Below are 19038 nucleotides of genomic sequence, written 5' to 3' on the forward strand. Positions count from 1 at the left end.
TTAAAAAAATTAAAAATAAAAAGTCGAAAACAAATATAATCTTGATGTTTGAGTGATGGTAACAGTCATACAGAATGATCAATGAAGCAGGCAACAACAATCTAATTGGGCCGAACCTCACTCTTCCATCCCTCTTTCTCAATCAATCATATTCAGCTTTTCTTGCTTTACATCATGAAATAATCAATGAGAACTAAAAAAATATCAACTAGAGATTCTTTTTTGTTATTATTAAGCGAAAATTCCCAAAATAGCTCATTTTAGAGAGAGAAGTCTCAAAATAGCCTTTTTTTTCTCAAAATCTTTTATAATTTGGACTGTCAAGACGTATTGGGAAAAAATAAAAATAAAGACGAGATTTCGAAAGAAAGTCAGGTAAAAGACGAGATTTGAGAAAATAATGTCGGTAAAGTCCAAATTATTTTGTAATCTTGGAGTAAAAGTTCAAATTTTTCAAAAACTTTTTTACTCAAAAAACCGTCTTGAGAGACTGTATTATTATGTTTCCTGCCTTTCCCGTCTATATTTTTAAATTCTTGAAAAATATATTTTTTACAATTATACCCCTGAACTACCATCACCCACTTGAACCACCACCATCACCGACACCATCGGCCCCACCCCATCACCACCACCGTCACTACCGAAGCCCCTGGCATATCGTATGCGAGTACTCTCCATCTGTCCTTCTCTGTTTGTGTGGTTTCCTCGATCTCGTGCTCAACCTCTTTGTCAGCTGCCAAGATCTTGAAAGACGAAAACTTCTTGTTGTTGATGGGGAGTCATGTGTTAACCACCTTCTTCAAGCTGCTGCCCAAGAAGCTTGAGCTTGGAACACCACTGCTCAACTGTCACAACAATGGCAGATTGTTATAATTAGTTTTATATCCATGAATACACAATTAATTTGAAAATAGGAAGTGATGGATGAAAGGAGTACCGGTGCACGGTTGACGGTGGCTCCGAAGGTTGAGACTGCGGCCGCCATTGTTCTCGGTGGTGGTGATGTGGTGGGGCCGACGGCGTCGGTGACGGTGGTGGTGGTTCAGGGGTATAATTATAAAAAATATATTTTTCCAAAAATTTGAAAATATGGACGGGAAAGGTAGGAAACATAAAAAAACAGTCTCTCAAGACGGGTTTTTGAATAAAAAAGATTTGGAAAAATATGAACTTTTGCTCCAAGATTACAAAAAATTTGGACTTTACCTTCATTATTTCCTAAAATCTCGCCTCCTACCTGACTTTCTTTCGAAATTTGGCCTGCTCCCTCTTTATTTTTATCATTTCTCAAAGCGTCTTGCCAGTCCAAATTCTAAAAGATTTTTTTAAAAAAAAAGCTACTTTGAAAATCTTTTTTAAAAAAAAACTATTTTGTGAATTTTCCCTATTATTAATAATATCTTGGCAACGCTATTTCCTTACAATTAAAATAAAAAGTAAAATAAAAACAAGAGTGAACATAACACTCTTTAACAGGAATTTATATGAATTTATATATATTGACATTCACCATTGTCAAAGTTTGGAAAAAGAAAGAAACTTTCGGAAAAGATGAAGAAAAAAAAAGTTATTTAAAACTCTTTCTTCTTCAACTCAATACTTTCTTATTAACTTTTTTAACATCTTTTGAAACTATATAATCAAGTCAACTGAGACAGAATGTCAACCGTTACACTTTGTTAAGTATAATTAAATAACAAAAATTATCATATTAGCATCTATATTATAGTAGTAATACTATTGGTAAAATGATCCTTTATTCATAAACCGCACGTCCCTCTCCATCCCAAGCCTCCTAGATTGAAGCCAAAACCGTGACGTTGCCGCCAAAAACTTCACCTTTTGAGCCTGACTCAACACCTCCAACACTTGTAAACCCGTCCGGCACCGAAGCCCATCCGCATCCCGCATCACTGCCCGCAACGCCGCTTTCAACCCCTCCATTGCATTTTCCATGATGGACACCTGTCCGTCCACCAAACTCCCTTCCCGCTTCATCAACCCGCACACCGTGGGCCCCGCCACACTCTCTTGCACACTCGCCATCGCCTGCCCAATCTCCCGTTCCATCTTCCGAGTTTCCTTCCTCACAACCGCAATCCTCTCGATTTGTTCCTCGCTCAATTCGACTCCAATCGATTCTTTAACCAACCGAAACGTCATTGACGGTTTGAACCCGGTCACCCACAAAAGCGTCCGCTCGTAGGAGCTAAACCAAGGTGGAGAAAACTCATCTTTTCGCATCGTAATACTCTTGGAAGTGGTCCAACACTTGTTGGACTAAGGGCTCTTGTTCCTCATCGTTATGTTGTTGGGCTAGTACGAGGTTGTCGAGGTGAACCCTGTGTTGGGCCTCCCAGGTCTCAAAAAATTCAGCAAATGGCCGCTCCTGATTTGCCATTCTTAGTGAAGTTGGGCCCAGGGAGAGTGGCCGAGCGGCTGTTTAAATACAGCAAGCAGCATGTCCACGGTTTTGATTCTTAGCAGTTAAGCATGAGGTGGATGTTTTAATTATTTTTGATGGAAACGAAGGTTCATTAAGGAATTAATGGCGGTTTGGTTTGAAGCTGCCCGGCAGCAGGGATGAGCGCTTTTCAAAAATGGATTTTGTCGTATATAAAAGTCCACGCGACTTGTGTATATATATATTATATTATGACTAAAATAATGAATAAACTGTAATTGCTTACTGGGCTTGGATTGTACGTGGCAGGAGGTTTCTTTAAGGTGAAGTCACTAAGCAAATTTTGTTTTTTTTCTTTTTTATTGGTTTGCATTCTGAATTTAGTGTTTTCTAGAGGCGAATACATGAGAGAGAAATGAAAAGCTTGGAGAACATTTACTTTTATGTAAGAAATGGTCAAATCTGACATGTTTTCTTATCTTAGATTTTCTTGTTGAATGCTACCAAGTATCAACAACGAGATAATAGTAATTATAAAAACATATATAATATTCAAAAAGATTGTAATTTGAAACATGAGCATTCCCATGCTATCCTTCGTATTTTTGTGAGAAAAGTTTGCAAATTATAGGATGGGGTTTTGAGTGATTGTGAGTTTAAATTATAGAGTGAAGAGAGAAAATATAATGATTTTTTGTAAATTTGGAGAAAATATAGTTATTTTTTGTAAATTATAGAATGGAGAGAGAAAACAGTAATGATAAAAATGCTGATGTCCTTGTGATTATATAGATAGGGGTAGGGGATATGTTAGAAATGCTGATTCACATTTGTTACATGTATGGTGAAAATGTGAGACGTGAGCTGGTGTCCTTGTGATGTAAACATTGAATTCATATTTGGCATGTAAAAACTTATGCTATGCTGATGTGAAATATGATGTTTGGTTGTTGGATAAGATGAAGATAAATTGTTGGTTTAATTATTAATAAATTATAAAAAGAATGAAGACAAAGATATGTGCTGCCACCAACCCAACGCTCTTGGTGTTGTGGTGTTAGCATCCATCTGTGCTATCGTAGACAAGCATCTCTCATCCTTTCATGAAAGCCAAAAGGTTTCGTCTAATTTGAGCTAGTGGCAAAGGTGTTTTGACACGATCACCCAAGATGTGTTGGGTTAAAGCCTCAATTGAGATGCGGAGTAGAGTTAGATAGTAATAGAGTGCATTTAACACATGGTAAGAAAAAGAGAGAAGAAAGAAAAAGCAAAGAAACTAATCGAGTTCTGTATCATAAATAAATAATATGTAGTGACTATAATAAGATTTATGACGGTTAATTACTATAATAGTGTACTTTGTTTTTTAGAGAATGCCTTGTCGTTGCTTACACGCCGCATGAAGTCATAAGCCATAGGGAGGCCAAGACTTTTTTATTTTTTTAGAATTGCATATGTTTAAAGGAGTTATATTCATTAGTTTTAGAATTTTAATTCAAATTAATGATTCTAAGATAAAAAATGAAATAACATGTTTAAACCATTTAATTCGTAAAACGTAATCATTTGAACCAGTCTCTTTCTAATTATTCATCATTTTTGGTTTGTGTTTGTATCAATGTACCCATTTCTATTTTAGAACGAACACACGTCTACATTTTCAAATAACAATTACCATTGGCATATGTTCATTCTATAGCATTAACACTTCTCAAGATTACCGGATAAGTAAAATTATTTATGATAGATATTCAGCTATATAATCTATTGTTTTATATTCTAAGTTAGTTAACATATTTAAAGAATGGATACGATTTGTAAGCTCTATTAGGGTGGGTGGGCATTGAACTCGACACCCTTGTGAGCTGGTGAATACAACTAGCACACTGCTCTGTCCTCTTTGACTAGTGAATTTGAGCAAGGCTTCGAGGTGAAATCAGACCGTTGGCAGTAGTTATTTAAGTATTTGGCATCAAATTTGTTTTTTTTTTCTTTTTCATTTTCTCAATCTAAAAATTAATCATTTTTATTCATGTTATATTGAGTTTAAATGAGTGACGCATATATGGTTTATAAACCATAATAGAAAGTTGCGAAAACAACATAGTAGTTTTAAATGATGCTCGGTATAGATGTAATAAAGCTAGAAATAAAGTGTGTACATATGGTTATTTAATCCCTTATAGACCACGGTAAAAGTAAAATTTATACGTTTTTATACACGGTTTTGTAGTTCTTCAATTAAAATTATTTATCCATCAGCAATCCTAACTTTTAGGTGGAATATACCTGAAGAAACATGGATTCAATCTCACCCGAGTCGAACGAATGTTCTCCGGTTTTGAACATGAACGAACCCACAGCATGATCTTCTTCTCCAGGTGCTTGAGACTTGCCGTGGAAAAAAGGGAGAGCGGATGTGACTGCTAAGAGTTTCCTCTTTTTTTATAGACACAAAAATATGATGGATGCGAAGAGAGTTTCAGGGTCTAAGGGTCTCTCCAAATTGAGAGAGATGAAGGCCCCATATATAGAAAATTTCATAGCCACTATCATGAAACCCTAATATTAGTGGGTCAAGCCCGATTAGGGGTTATCTCCACAACCCCTTGGCCCATTGAACCTTGGTTAGTAAACAAATATAATAAATACAAAACACAATGCAATAATTAAAAGGTCATGGTAAACTTTTGGGGCTAAAACTGAATAAAGGAGATATCTATAGGCTTAAAAACTTAAAATATGAAATAATGGCAAAAGGAGAAAGTCAATTCAACAGGTTGAGAAATCATGAGTCGGACGTTAGTGTGTGTTCCATGATCGTCTCAAACAAAGGAGAATCAGAGAAGAGCGATTCCAATTCCAAATTAGCTTCTAATCCCCTTCAAATAATCTATCTACTTTCTAAGTGATGGGTATATATCACTTAGAAACAATTTGGTAAGTGTTTTCTTCACTCATATTACTCGTGATAAGTAAAACTTGTTAATTAGAATCCACCTCAATCAAGAAATCGACAAAAGAGTGTTTTTGATGGATTTTGAGCCAAAAACCTAATATATTTTCATAAACAAAATTTTCAGTATCTAAAAAAGTAGACAATTTAATACATTTATAGATCATTATCATAAATATTACATCACTTTTATGACCATATAATACATTTATTGGGATAATATAAAATGATATAAGGTAATCTTATACTTTTCTAGATAAAATAAAAAAGTGTTCTTAAGGAAGAAGGAAGTGTTGATAGAAAAAGATAATCTAGTTCATAAATGCTTTATGCCTTTTTTTTATATAAAAAGATGGGTTAGAATAGTTATTTCTTTTTTCATTAATAATATTTTATGTGAGTTACTTAACCATGTAAAACAACAGCACAAAAGAAAATTATATCCCAACAGATAAACAAAAAGCCGGTGGATTATATTAATTTTATTCCTTGGAAATGAAATTTAAAATCATATCATAATATTACACCTCTAGCCCTATCCGTATCTAACCCGACCCGTCTAACCCGAATCCTGAACTCGCCAACCAAGGCAAAAAACTTGACCCTTTGCACCACCCCCAACACCTTCAAAATCTCCATTACCGCAGTCGCCCTAAACCTGTCCGCCTCCCCCACCACCGCCCTCATCGCCTCCTTCAATTCCTCCATCGCCTCGTCCAACTCTGAAACCTCCCCATCCACCAAACTCTCGGGTCTATTCACCAACCCATACAATGGAGCTGCCGCCATACTCTCTTGCACCATTGCCATTGCCTCCCCCATCTCCTTCTCCTTCTTCGTTGTCTCCTCCCTCACTGTCTCCACCCACTCAGCCTGCTCAGATGTTAGATTTAAATCTCCCACGAACCGAAACAGCAACGATGGCGGGAACTCAGTCACCCAGAATAATGCCTGCTCGAACGAGGTGTACCTAACATATCTTATGATTAATATTATTATTCGGCACAATAGCAATAAAAATATAGTCCTACTCGTAACATAACGTGTTGGTAGGATTTGAGAACTATGAAATGATAGTGATAATATTATTTACCATAAATTAGGGTGACAGTGAACAAAATGCTGATTATTAAAAAGTGCTTCCAACGATGTAATATGTAGGGGGTGTGTATGGGTTGGTTTGGGGCGGTTTTGAGCTAAACCCATAACCGTAACCGATATGTCGGTTAATTGATAACCATAACAATACTCGACCCGTTATGATGGTTATGGTTAATCGGTTTTGTAGGTTATAGTGAGTCGGTTATGGGTTGGTTCGTAACCAAAAAAATGTAATTGGGCTTAAAAGTTTGGTACCGATTATTACAAAAAATGATATGACATGATATACCAAAGTATACAACGTTAATATTAATACCAAATATTCAAATAAAAAATGACATTATATAATCAAACAATGAAATTCAACTTAGTTTGATAGCAAATTAGTGTTGAACCAAAAACATCAAATGATATAATCCAAGAACATGCTTGGTGGAAGTTAATCCCAAACAGATTATCGGTTAAATAAATGGGTCGGTTCGGTTATGATGGTTTTGGAATTATCTTTAACCAAAACCGACCCGTATTTGGTGGTTTTTAAAAATTTAATAAACCGACCCACCGGTTATATCGGTTAAAATCGGTTCGGTTATGGTTCGGTTAAACGGTTATGGTGATTAATTTGCTCACAACTAGTTATATGTTATGATATTCTAAACTGATCGATAATAATTTAGGGATGTACGTGATACAGTTTTAAGTGTTTTTAAGCCAAACCGCTTGTAAAGGTTATAATTATATATATTAAAAACCAAAAGTTGATACACTCATAAATTTCATTATTCATCATTTTTTACAACTTTTGTTGCATATCATACAACCATTCAATGCTACTATACAACTTGACACAAATTTCACTCTCTTTCTCCATGTATTAGCCTATGGAGGCCCATAATACTAACTACTAATGTCTAATGGGTTTACAGTTTACATCCTTTTGTAACAAACTAGAAACAGTAATTACTGAATTTTTTTCGTTCGGTCATACGATTTTAACACCATAACTTATTTTTAACCTTTTTTACTTAGAATGCAAATTTTTTTCTTTTACTTCACAGGATTTAAACGCGGGATCTTAAGATGTTTAAAAGACTTTGTCTTTATCACCAATCCACCAACCCACATATTTTGGTTCTTTTCTCATTTTATCTCTTTCTATGAACTTTTTTAAATTAAAAAAAAATATTCTTTTAATATCATTGCAATGTAATTCTTTTTATCTAACGTTTTGATATAAATTATATATAAAACGATCCGCCACAACAACCAGTTGTTTCCCAATTCCCACTATGTTGATTTATATTTGTATCTGTATTTATTTATAAAAACTCATAATTTTCACTGTTAATACAATACAAAATAACAAATTATGAAAAAGACAATTATCAGTACCATGGAGGTGAGCAGATCAAGAAGACGTCATCCTCCATCGCACTTGCTTTTTGTTGGTAGTATTGACGGTAGTGGTCGGCAGCCTGTTCCACTAGTTTGTCAAGTTGCGGTTGTTTGACATGTTGGATTTGCGACAACTGTTGTTGGAGGTGGTGGTGGCGAATGAGCCAGCCGTCGAAAAACGCCGTGAATGTTTGAAGAGTGTTTGGGGCCATTGTTGTCGGTAGACTTGTGGGTTGGTATACTTTCCGTTATATTTAAATTATTAATTTGATAATTTCTTAAGTAGAAAGAAAGTGGCCAGCGCATCGGACCGGTGCTTGGCCTTTGCCACCGAGGGCTACGTTATATTATTTTCTAAGATAAAGACTTGGTTTCTCCGTGTATATTTCGTTTTACAATTTCACGGTTACGTCATGTGACGTGTATAAGATTACACAAGTATTTATTTGAATAAAATATAGTTTCAAAAATAAATATAATATATACTCGGTGTTAGTTATTGTATTAACAGTTTTTAGTGTATTATTTAATTTGTTATCATCTCTGCCTCTCTGGTAGATTTGTGGGATACGCTTTCAAAAATTGAAGTAATGTTTTAATATTGTTTTCTATCAACAATTCATTCATGTATTTGAAAACGCAATTGTATTCAAATTTCAAAATAAGGTGGTTTTTCAATTGTAAAAGATCTTTGTATGTATTTTGAAGAAACACTAATCGACCCCGGGCAAATTACGGACAATCTGGGGTTAAATAGATGTTTCCCACGAGGATGAGGTCCAGCAAAGAAAGTTGTTCTTCAGGTGACCTGCAAAACAGACACCGTAAGCTCGTCACTGAGAAGGGGGGGTTCCTCCTTGTGACCACCCTCCGGCGTGAGAATCAGACTAGATTGCTCTGAATATAAGTGTATATTAAGAGATTGCTAGAGAAGATAAGATAATGAGATATCAGATGATGTCCTTACCATTTCAAGGTGTTGGAGTATTTATAGCCGAAGGTAGGTTTCCAAGAAGGTACAGCCGGCTGAATAGTATCCCCGTTCTACCAACAGTGGGCTACGCACAAGCCATGCTGGTTGGTGGATAGGCTGCGGCCGATAGTGACAAGGCCGGCTGTATACTGTTCCTTTACTGCCGGCTATGCACTGTTCCACCAACTGTAGGATACACACGTCCCACAGTGAGGGTTGGTGAGTAGGCAGCGGCTAATAGTGACAAACAGTACTAGAGGGTGCTCCTCCTCGTACTGTTGACGGTGAGCTGTCACCCTGTGATTGGTTCATGGGCTGTTTTGGTCAGATCGTCTATTCTGCACATACCTTGGCAGGTATAGTACAAAAGATCTTCCAGAAGCATACGGACTGGCTCATTTGGGCGGGAGTATTCCCGCCTTGCTCATTCCTTCAGGTGACATTACTGAAGTATCGAGTTAGTGCCTTGTGCGTGTAGCCTTGCTATCAGTGCGGGTAGCCTTCCCTGATGGCTTGTATCCGCAGCTGCGGGAACAAGCAGGGTACTTCACCATTGGGAGGCTTTCCCTGCGGGAACAGCTGGCGTACTGCGCGTAAGGTCTTCTCTGAGCATGGTGGGTCCTGCGGAAGCAGTTGGTCCTTGCGCAGACGTCCCTCTTCAAAGTGAGTCTTGCGGGTCCAACTGGGCTCTGCTGGGACCTACCTCTTCATATTTGGATCAGAAATTTAGAAACGGAGTATAGTTACACATATTAACGACTACCAATGATAGGTAATTGCTTTATTTAAATACGGATAACCAACTTAGCTCTATGCTTGATCCACAATAAGGTAAGCTTTTTATCTTCTCGGTAATACTAGTAGGTGAAGTTTTTTTGTTGTAGAGAATGCATCATTTCGGACCTTTCATGTTACGCCAACACGTAGATATAACCACAACATGTTTTTAACTAACCCGAATTGCATATGACAATGAAGAAATAAGATACCCCGAATTAAAAAGGCAAAGATTGAGAGTATTTTACTAGCGTTGAGTTATTATTTTCCATGCTCAGAGTCATCATACTTCACAAGACCAGAATATGCACAGTAGATTTCTTGAGATCATTACAAAGAGGACAAAGGTCTGAGTCCAAGAGAACATTCCTTTTTGCAAAGGCATCGTAGGTCGGGATGCGACCCATCTCGGCTCGCCAAACAAAAATATTGAGCTTGTTTTGAACCCACCTGCTCCAGTGTAAAACAAATCACGGGCGGAAAACTAACCTTCAAGATTTGACCGTCATGATTCAGTTTTTGTCCCTAGTCCATAACCATTTGTCCTTGGAAATTTTATCAATTGTTAGGCCCTGTTTTTGTTTATTTACAATATTTAGGATTATGTGTTATATGAATTTATCATGTATCATTTCTTTGCTTTCGTTTAGCTTATTGTACTGCACCGTATGCCATTTACTGTGTAATTGCCCTTTGGACCGGCCAAAGTAATAAACCCTAGGCGCATGTAGTGGTGTACAAAAAAGATGGTTTCAAACTGGTTCACCGGTTTTGAAACCGAAGTGGGTCGACTTCCAAACCGGGATGACTCAAACTGGCCCCTAAACCGACCCAACCCGCAGGTTCGGTTGTCAGTTTGTATTTTTGCTCAACAAACTGGGTTAAAAACCGGTTTTAATATAACCGGTTTCAAAACCGGGTTGAAACTAGAGCCGGGATTAAGTGAAAACCGGTCTCAAACTGGTGCTGTGACTTGGGTGTATATGTTTTTTATTGTGGGCTGATGGTTGATGCACTACTTTATTCTAAAGTTGAAACCATGAAACTTGAAAGCATGCATATAGTGTAAGAGTAGGTAAGGTGACCATTACTACTAAGTAGGATGACAATTCACAATAGTAAATATTAACATGCATGCAACGGTAATCTTACCGTTTTTGAATGTTTTTTTTACCGTTAAAAAATACTTGAAACTAGTATTAAAGAGTTTCACAAGTCACAACACTCTTATTCACAACACTCTTTGTCCACAGCTATTCCTTAAATCATAAAAATACACTCTTTATTCACAGCTATTCCTTAAATCATAAAAAATACACTCTTCATTCACTTTCAAATGGCTACTTCAAGTGCTCCAGCTCAATCCACTGTTGGTGTAGCCGACGTAGTTGTTCAAATTCATCCTACCAAAAGGAACCCGGAAATATAGTGTAATTTTGACTTGTGTCAAATGGCAAGCAGTCCTTCGATGAAGGCGCGGTGCAAGTTTTGTGGTAACTTTTTTAGCCAAGACAACACAACTTTGAGACACCACGTTGAAAAGAGGTATTGCAAGGCGTTAAAAAACCAACCGGGTAAAGGCCAAGCTTCGGTGGCAAAGGATGGAGCCTTATGGGCTTTCAACATGGAAACGTGTCGGGACCAATTTGTGCGTTTCGCGATTCAACAAAGTTTGCCATTCAATCACTTTGACAACAAGCGTTTGACACGGCTTATTCAAACAACTCTTCAACCGCGTTATCAACACGTAACCCTTATAAGAGATTGTTTAAAATTGTGGAAAAGTGCTAAAAATGAAACAATATTATGTTTTCAAAAGAGGTAATGCCATAAAAAACCAACCAACTTTTTGGTTTTGCTCACAAAAGTCTCTCCATATTTTTTTATATATTAAAGTCCTCAAACTTGATGTTTTTGAACATATTCTTAAAAAATTTACTTGAAACCGAAAGCACGGGTAAATGGTCTTATTTTGAACCTGCGTGGCTTATAAAAGAAAAGGAGAATATTACGTGGGTATTTTTGTGGATGTACTTGAACAAAATAAATTAAGGAATTCATTTAACCCAAAAAAAAAAAAACAGTAAGGAAACGAAACGGTGGTGGTTGGCGCGGTAGTTGCAGACAATGGCGATTTCTACCTTATTCCTTCCACCAGACGCCATGGTGTATCTATAAATCCTAACTGAGAGGGTGAAGAAGACGAAACCTTATGGTTACTGAGTTGCTTTTGGAAACAAACTTTTAATGTCTTTTAACCAGTGTTAGCTTCTAAAATCGCATCAATTTCCCAATCCCAATAAGAATTTTACTAGACAAATGATTACTGAAAACGTCTTAAGTCCATTAATATAGGTAAATTAATTAGCCACCATGAACGTGATTCGAGATCTCCGGCATTATATATTAGGAGCGATTCTCTGGCGGAATCTCGCAGAGAACGAGTTAAACCTTTTGTAAAATATTGTATTTCGAGTTAGACGCATGCCGCTTAACTGGCTACTAGACCAACAGACAGCGCGCCCATCGTGGAGCAGAAGAAGTAGATCAGCTCAAGCTGGTGAGTGCACCGAGTCATAGAGATTAATTTTAACCATGAGCGGCAATGGCCGTTGAAGCATTGCAAAATGAGACGGAAGGAGACATGAAAAGCGAATGGGTAGCCGGTGAGGTTAGTGACCGGAGATAGTGGTTGTGTAAGAGAAGATGAATGAAAATAAAAAGTAAATTGTATTGAGTCACATAATCTATTTAATTTATCTTACAATTACAATAATTTGTTTCAAATTTATAGATATTAATCGTCCATTGAGCAATAAATAGGCTATTCTAGGTTATTTCAGAAAGATGTTTAAAAACAACAAGAGACTTTAATAATATGCAAAAAAAAAAAAAGAATAGAGGGACTTTTGTAAGTAAAAATAAAAAGTAGTTTGGTTTTTTTATAGCATTACTATTTTCAAAACTTACAAACTGGTGTTAACTTGACTAGTGACAATTGGTCGGCTCCACACTGTTCACCAGACTTGTACATTTGTGTCACCACTCATTGGGTAGAACCTGAAACATGGCGAATGATGAAACGTACAATTGCGTTTGAATTGTTTGATTATCCTAACACCGGTGAAAATTTATTTTATATAATAGACAAAGTGATTAAAACGTTTAAGTTTGAAAAAAAATACTCTCAATTTTCGCTGATGCGTCGAACAATATGAGTGCTATAAAACAATTTCAATTGAAATATAACCCGATTTGTAACGATAAATTTTTTCATAGTCGATGTGTTGCACACATTATAAATTTTTCGGTACAATGCGTTTAAAAGCAATAGAAAATGTTAAAGATAACTTCAAACAAATGTTACGTGACATTTTTAGCTCAAACAAAACGTTTAGTAGATATCACAAATATTGTAAGAGGCGGGTTCCATTTGCTTGGCCCAAATTGGGACATGCCTCCAACATGGAATTCGACATGTACAATATTTGAGAAGGCTATTAAACAAAAAGAAAGTTTAATCTCATATCACGGTGTGCTTGTGAACCGCCATCCTCGTGCGTTTAAGGAATTCTCTACATCGAGTTGGGCTATTATCAAACAAATAACCGATATGTCTGCCGTTTTCAAAACTGCCACAACTGTTTTATTGGGAGTTTATTATCCCACAACTCCTTTAGTACTTAACGAACTTTTTTTTAATTTATAACAAATTAAACGAGTTGTCATTTAGAGGTAGACCATTTTCGATATAATACCACCGATCAAAGAAAAACTTTCAAAATATTTCAAAGATATGCCCCCAGTTATTACTTGTGCCGCCGCATTGAACCCGGCAATAAATTTAGACGGGGTGGAAACTTTACTTGAAAGAATTGGTTATAATTTGGATTTACACGATGATGACCCGTTTTATATTAAAAATGCAAAAGAGAAATTTAGATTTAACAACTAATTTGTTTGATGTTTATCAAGCAAAATATGGTAATACATCATCCATTCATGAATCAGTGAGAGGTTCGGCGGGAAGTTCAAGTAACTTTGTTCCCTTGTTAAACTTGTTTAATACTTTGGCTAATGAAAAGAGTAAAAGGCAAAGGGGAAAACACTCGATGTAGCGAAGTATGCTGGAACAGACTTTTTGACCGGTTTAGGTTATCAAAGTTTTAAAAATTTTAATGTGTTGGCTTGGTGGAAAGTAAAGGAAGTTCATTTTCCGATTCTATCCGCTATGACCCGAGATCTACTAACTGCCCAAGCTTCTACGGTAGCTTCAAAGTCCGCCTTTTCTTTTAGTGGTAGGGTTATATCTTTACAAAGAACAAAGCTCACTAATGTGTCGGTATAGATGGCAATTTGCTTGATTGGATGCTTTGGAAAGAAAACAAGATGTTTCTTCACTTGAACATGAATTGCAATACGAAGGCGAAATATATGAGGACGAGGTGGAAGCCGGATTGACGGCAGATGAAGCAGCATATGATGAGTACCTAAGAGATAGCTCCGATTCGAGAGGCAAAGATTGAAGATCAAGCAAAACGATTGTTAAGCCAACGAATAAAGAGTTAAAAAAAATGACGTTGAAGTTTTAGTTTGGGCAAAACAATGTCGAGTAACGATTTATGGTTTTATTATGTAAGCGTTTTAGAGTCGAGTAACGAATGTCGGTAATCGTTAAATGAATGAAAACATGCATTTTTAGTTTTTTTTTGTTCTGTTTTTGTTTATGCAACTTTTTGAACTTGTGTTATTTCTGTAACAAGTAACAATTGCACCAAGCATATGTAATGCAATAATGCAAATATGCGATATTGCAAGTTTGTAAAATGCAATGATTTGGGCTTGCACTTGGAGTTTAACAGCCCGAATCCACTTCAAACTTCATACTTCAGAGAGCCCCTCTAGGAAGCCCACTGCTGCAGTCCAGTCCAGCAAAAGAAAAAGATTTAAAATCGAACCGGTTCAGACCCAACCCTAACCCGTTCAGACCAGTCCGGGTTCTTGCTCACTGAAACCGGTTCCCAAACGTCCCAAACCGGTTTAGAAAAAGGCTTTAAGAAACCGATCCAGTTTACAAACCGACCCGGTTTGGGTAAAAAACCGATTTTGTACACCTCTAGGTGCATGAGTATAAATAGGAAGCTATTCACCCATGCACCACAAGTTTCCTTTCACATTCTCTCTCTTCACCTCTACTACTTTCTCTCTCTACGGTTTTCTTATCATTCTTGATCCGAGATCCTAGTAGCATTAGTAATTTCCGCTCACTGGTGTTATGGATTGATCCGAACAAGTTGTTAGATCAATTTCAGGAACCTAGATCAATCCCCTAAAGAAGGCCTAGGCATGCCCACATCTTCGAAAGGTCCGCATTTGATTGGGGTCTCCTAATCCATCACCAGATCCAAAGAGCCTCACTATCTCATCTTTGAAATTTGTAATAGACACTTTGTTTCGCTAATAAGAATAGAGAGATTTTTTGAAATGAAGGAGTGTAAACGACCCATAAATCGAACTAAAACAAAATGTCTATCTTACATATATTACTCCAAACACTTGATACTAAAGTCTTGTAGTCCAATAATGAGGTTATTTTTAGACCCATGGATACAGGACACTTGATATTACTCATCTCCACAGCCAGGTTGGTTTGTTTTTAAATTTCCACCACCATTTTAAAAGGAGACAAATATCTGAATCCACCAAAGAGCCAATACCGAGACCTCCTTGGTTCTTTGAGGCCGTAACCAAATCCCAGTTGACCCAATGGATTTTGTTTTACTCTTTAACCCACACCCCAAAAGGATTTGCGCCTACTCTTTTCCAAAGATTAATTCAGGGTAATAAAAAACTGGATGGCTATCCAACACATATTTTAGAAGAGTCATTCATCCACATGTGAATAGATTAGTAGCTTTACATGCGACAACCGAGATACAAAAACTTCTATTATAAGCATCTAAATTCTAACCATATTCATATTTCCACCACCGTAAGGCTAAGATAATCAAACGAGGATGAACTTGGACCGCAATGAAAAGACGGAAGTCAATCTATTCACCTCCGACTGATTAACATTTGTATAGAACGATGTTCGTTTATAATGAAGTTAACACGTTCATTGTAAAAACTTTTAACAATTTTTTTTTGAACAACGAACACTTGGCTAAACCCCTGAAAAGCTTTTAGGGAGGTTTGATGTCGTGAGGCCTAATTCACCGAGTGGTGCTTCACCTAGACTTAACCCAGGAATACGGCACATACGTTGGATTCGAACAGACTATGCCAAAGAGAAGAAACCATTAATAATTTTAATTTGTATTTAAAAGGACGTTAAACAAAAATTAGTTAATAATAAATGCGTGTATTCCAGTTTATTTGATTGTTTTTTGATAGAGACCTTATTTGAGATGACCAATCTCCCGATAGACCCGTAAAGTGGGTTAGGCTCAAAGAACAAGAAAGAAGAGAAAACAAACCTGTTGTGCCTTCGAACGGGGTGAGCCAACTGGGTTTTACCGGGAACGCCAAGCCACTTGGATGCTAGCGTGGGCCCCGATAATGTCAACATAGTCTGGCCTGAGTGGTGGTGGGGCCGCATTGTGGTTGCGATACCGCTTAACTGAGAAAGTCGCCGTTCAAAAAAAAAACAAAGACACACAAATAGGAAAAGATAAACAATAAGGAAACCTTATTTGAGAAAAAAAAAAAGAAAAACTAAATAATATAAGCTAAATTAATAATTTAATACATATTAACTTATTTAATAATTGTGATCGTATCATTTTCATTCGAAACATATTAATGGGGGAGAGAGTTTCGGCCCAATAAAGCACATATCAATGCCCATAACATATGAAACTAAAGACCAAATTAGAAAGCCCAAGCATAGCAGATGAGAATTCAACATCAAAATTCAAAACCACAACAAACTTATCAAAAATAGCCTTCTGACCATTAAATATGGATAAGCTAGCAACAACATCGTCGTGATTAACAACAATTAAGATCACAACAGCATTAGAAAAATCATAGCAATAAATCAGTAACCGATTATCAAAGGAGGAAAATCGAATTAGCTAATAAAAAAAAATCATAGCAGCCAAGCCGCTCCGATACCATGAAGTACTAAGGTAACCTTTGGTATGCAGCAATTACAGAGGAAATGGAATGATTTATTGCTTGTGAATGAAAAAAGTGCTGTTTGGTTGCTCCATAGAAATTCCATCAAAACCATTCTTCCCACTACCCTTCTTTCTTTCTTTTTTTTTCATTTCATTTCTAATTCACCCTACTTTCTCAAAACACCACCACTTAACAACAAAAACAACCACCACTACCATCGCCACCACCGCAGCTTGACCACCGCCACCCCCATGATGTTCGGTCTGTTTGTATATAGTTCGTATGTTTATTAAACTGTTTTAGTCGTTTATTGTAGGAATTTCGGTACTTTATACGTGTTTATTGCATTTCATGTCATAGGTGCTTAATGAGACTAATTTGGTTCTGTACGAGCATAGGATGAAGACCCGAGATGTCTAGCACGCGAAACGAGAAGGAAAAATGGTTCAGCAGGTGAAGCCACCCATCGCGCTACGCGATGGGGTGTGAAGAGAGGGCATCGCGATACGTGATGCCATTAATTATTTTAATTTCGTTGACTTTTGGTCCATCGCGATACACGATGGACCAGAGAAAGAACCATCGCGTACTAAGACGGGAAAGATTAGGGTTTTTATTATATTTCGTTTAGACGACCCTAATCGTCATTAAGCAGTTTCTACATCAGTTTGAGAGCAGCAAGGGAGTATATCATCATTCTCATTCATCTCTAGGCCATAAATATGTTCCATATCATCAAAATCGAAGACCGAGAGATGACGAATCGCGGCTAATCCTTTCGAGTCATACCTGGGATGTAAAGTTTGTAATTTTTCAGTAGTCTACTCATGTATTAGAACAACTAATTGTAATTGTCTTTTGTTAATCTATGGGTATTGATGTTTAGTATGTCCGTGCATTCAGTCGGTTTAGATTTTTTCGATAAGAACGATTAGTTTGTCGGTTGCTATAATAATTGCTCGTATGGTTGTGTTGGCTAGTTAATTACAAGAAAGTATATAATTGCCCTTGGTTGAGTCACACTAGCAGGGACCGTTTGATAACCAGTGCCGTGTATTAGCAATTGTTGATGCCTACGGTTTAGCTCATTAAGCAATCTTTAGTTGACTTCGGATAATTAATCTGTTAGGTTACATGAGACTACTGTTAATTGCCTATTTAGATTCCCAGGTGTGACTTGCTTTGTTTATTGATTGAATCTTTGCTTAATTATTTGTTTAATAATAAACCAAATCAATTGCTAGTGTGATCAGCACTGTTGACAAATTACTTCATAATGTCAAGAATCAGTTTCACATTGCACTAACCACATACTCCTCGTGGTTCGACACCCTAATTACCCTAGCTTTCGTAGGTGATTAGGAATACTGATTTTATTGTTTTTTATTAGATAGCGACAGTCTAGCGTCAAAATTGCGCCGTCGCCGGGGAGTTAGTGCTTTTAGTGTTTTCGTGATTAATTGATTTCTTTGTTTAGTTTAATTTAGTGTTTTTACTTTTAGTTTATTTTCCCATTTTACGCGGGGTGTGTCGCTTGTGCAGATAACATATTTATGCACTCCACTATTCAGGAAAAAATTCACCGCTGATTTACGAGCCAGAAATTGAACATGTAGCCCAGCAGAACCGAGTTCAAATCAAAGAGTCATATATGGAATGCAAGAATCAGAATAAAAAACAGAACCAAAACCCACCACCCGATAACAATACCTTTCAACCGAAGAAAGGCATCACACAAGATAACACAAGTTTTATCTTGTGTGATGTCAAAGGTATTGTGTTATCTTGTGTGATGTCATGTGACATTGTTATCGAGTGGTGGGTTTTAGTTTTATATGCCTTTAAATAACATAATTAATTTCAAATTTCAAAGGTATTGTTATCTGGTGGTGGGTTTTAGTTTTATATACCTTTCAACTGAAGAAAGGAATTGTGTTATCTTGTGTGATGTCATGTGACATTGATAAACATTTATTTATTATATAGTATAAATACAATATATTTATATAAAACTAAATAATATATTTATTTTGGTATTAATTTCTTTAAACCAAGAAATAATTATTAATAAGAGAAAATAAAAGATCAAATAGAAAAAACTATAAAATATGAAACTATTAGTAAGAAAAAGAAATACATATTTAATATGAGAAAAAGGTAGAAAAATTTTGTAAGAATCACTCCTATGTAATAAAAAGTTGTTGAAAATTCATAAATCTCTAAATAGTTTTTTACATACAATATTTGTAATTTTAACCTTCATATCAAAATTAGTAGTTTTGTGTTTGTTTTTGCTTTCAACTT

General features: G+C 36.4%; 1 protein-coding gene and 1 pseudogene across 1 annotated transcript; both read right to left on the reverse strand.

Moving 5' to 3' along the window:
* Positions 1-1740: 1740 nt before the first annotated feature.
* LOC143539968 (protein ZW2-like) lies at positions 1741-2519 on the reverse strand (annotated as a pseudogene).
* A 3357-nt stretch (positions 2520-5876) lies between these two features.
* Positions 5877-8071, reverse strand: LOC143540068 (protein RESPONSE TO ABA AND SALT 1-like). Its single transcript, XM_077033249.1, has 2 exons — positions 7857-8071; positions 5877-6333 (listed from the first exon to the last, which is right to left on the reverse strand). The coding sequence occupies exons 1-2, from the start codon at positions 8069-8071 to the stop codon at positions 5877-5879; spliced, it is 672 nt and encodes a 223-aa protein (XP_076889364.1).
* Positions 8072-19038: the final 10967 nt, after the last annotated feature.

The sequence above is a fragment of the Bidens hawaiensis genome, unplaced genomic scaffold (genome assembly GCF_021521415.1).
Source record: "Bidens hawaiensis isolate Kalapana, Puna unplaced genomic scaffold, B.hawaiensis_p1.1 tig00000055_1, whole genome shotgun sequence".
NCBI classification, from domain to species: Eukaryota; Viridiplantae; Streptophyta; class Magnoliopsida; order Asterales; family Asteraceae; genus Bidens; species Bidens hawaiensis.

Coding starts and splice junctions, on each gene's coding strand:
- LOC143540068 (XM_077033249.1), bottom strand. CDS start 8,071: ATGGCCCCAAACACTCTTCAAACATTCACGGCGTTTTTCGACGGCTGG. Junction 6,334..7,856: donor TTGATCTGCTCACCTCCATG/GTACTGATAATT, acceptor AAGATATGTTAG/GTACACCTCGTTCGAGCAGG.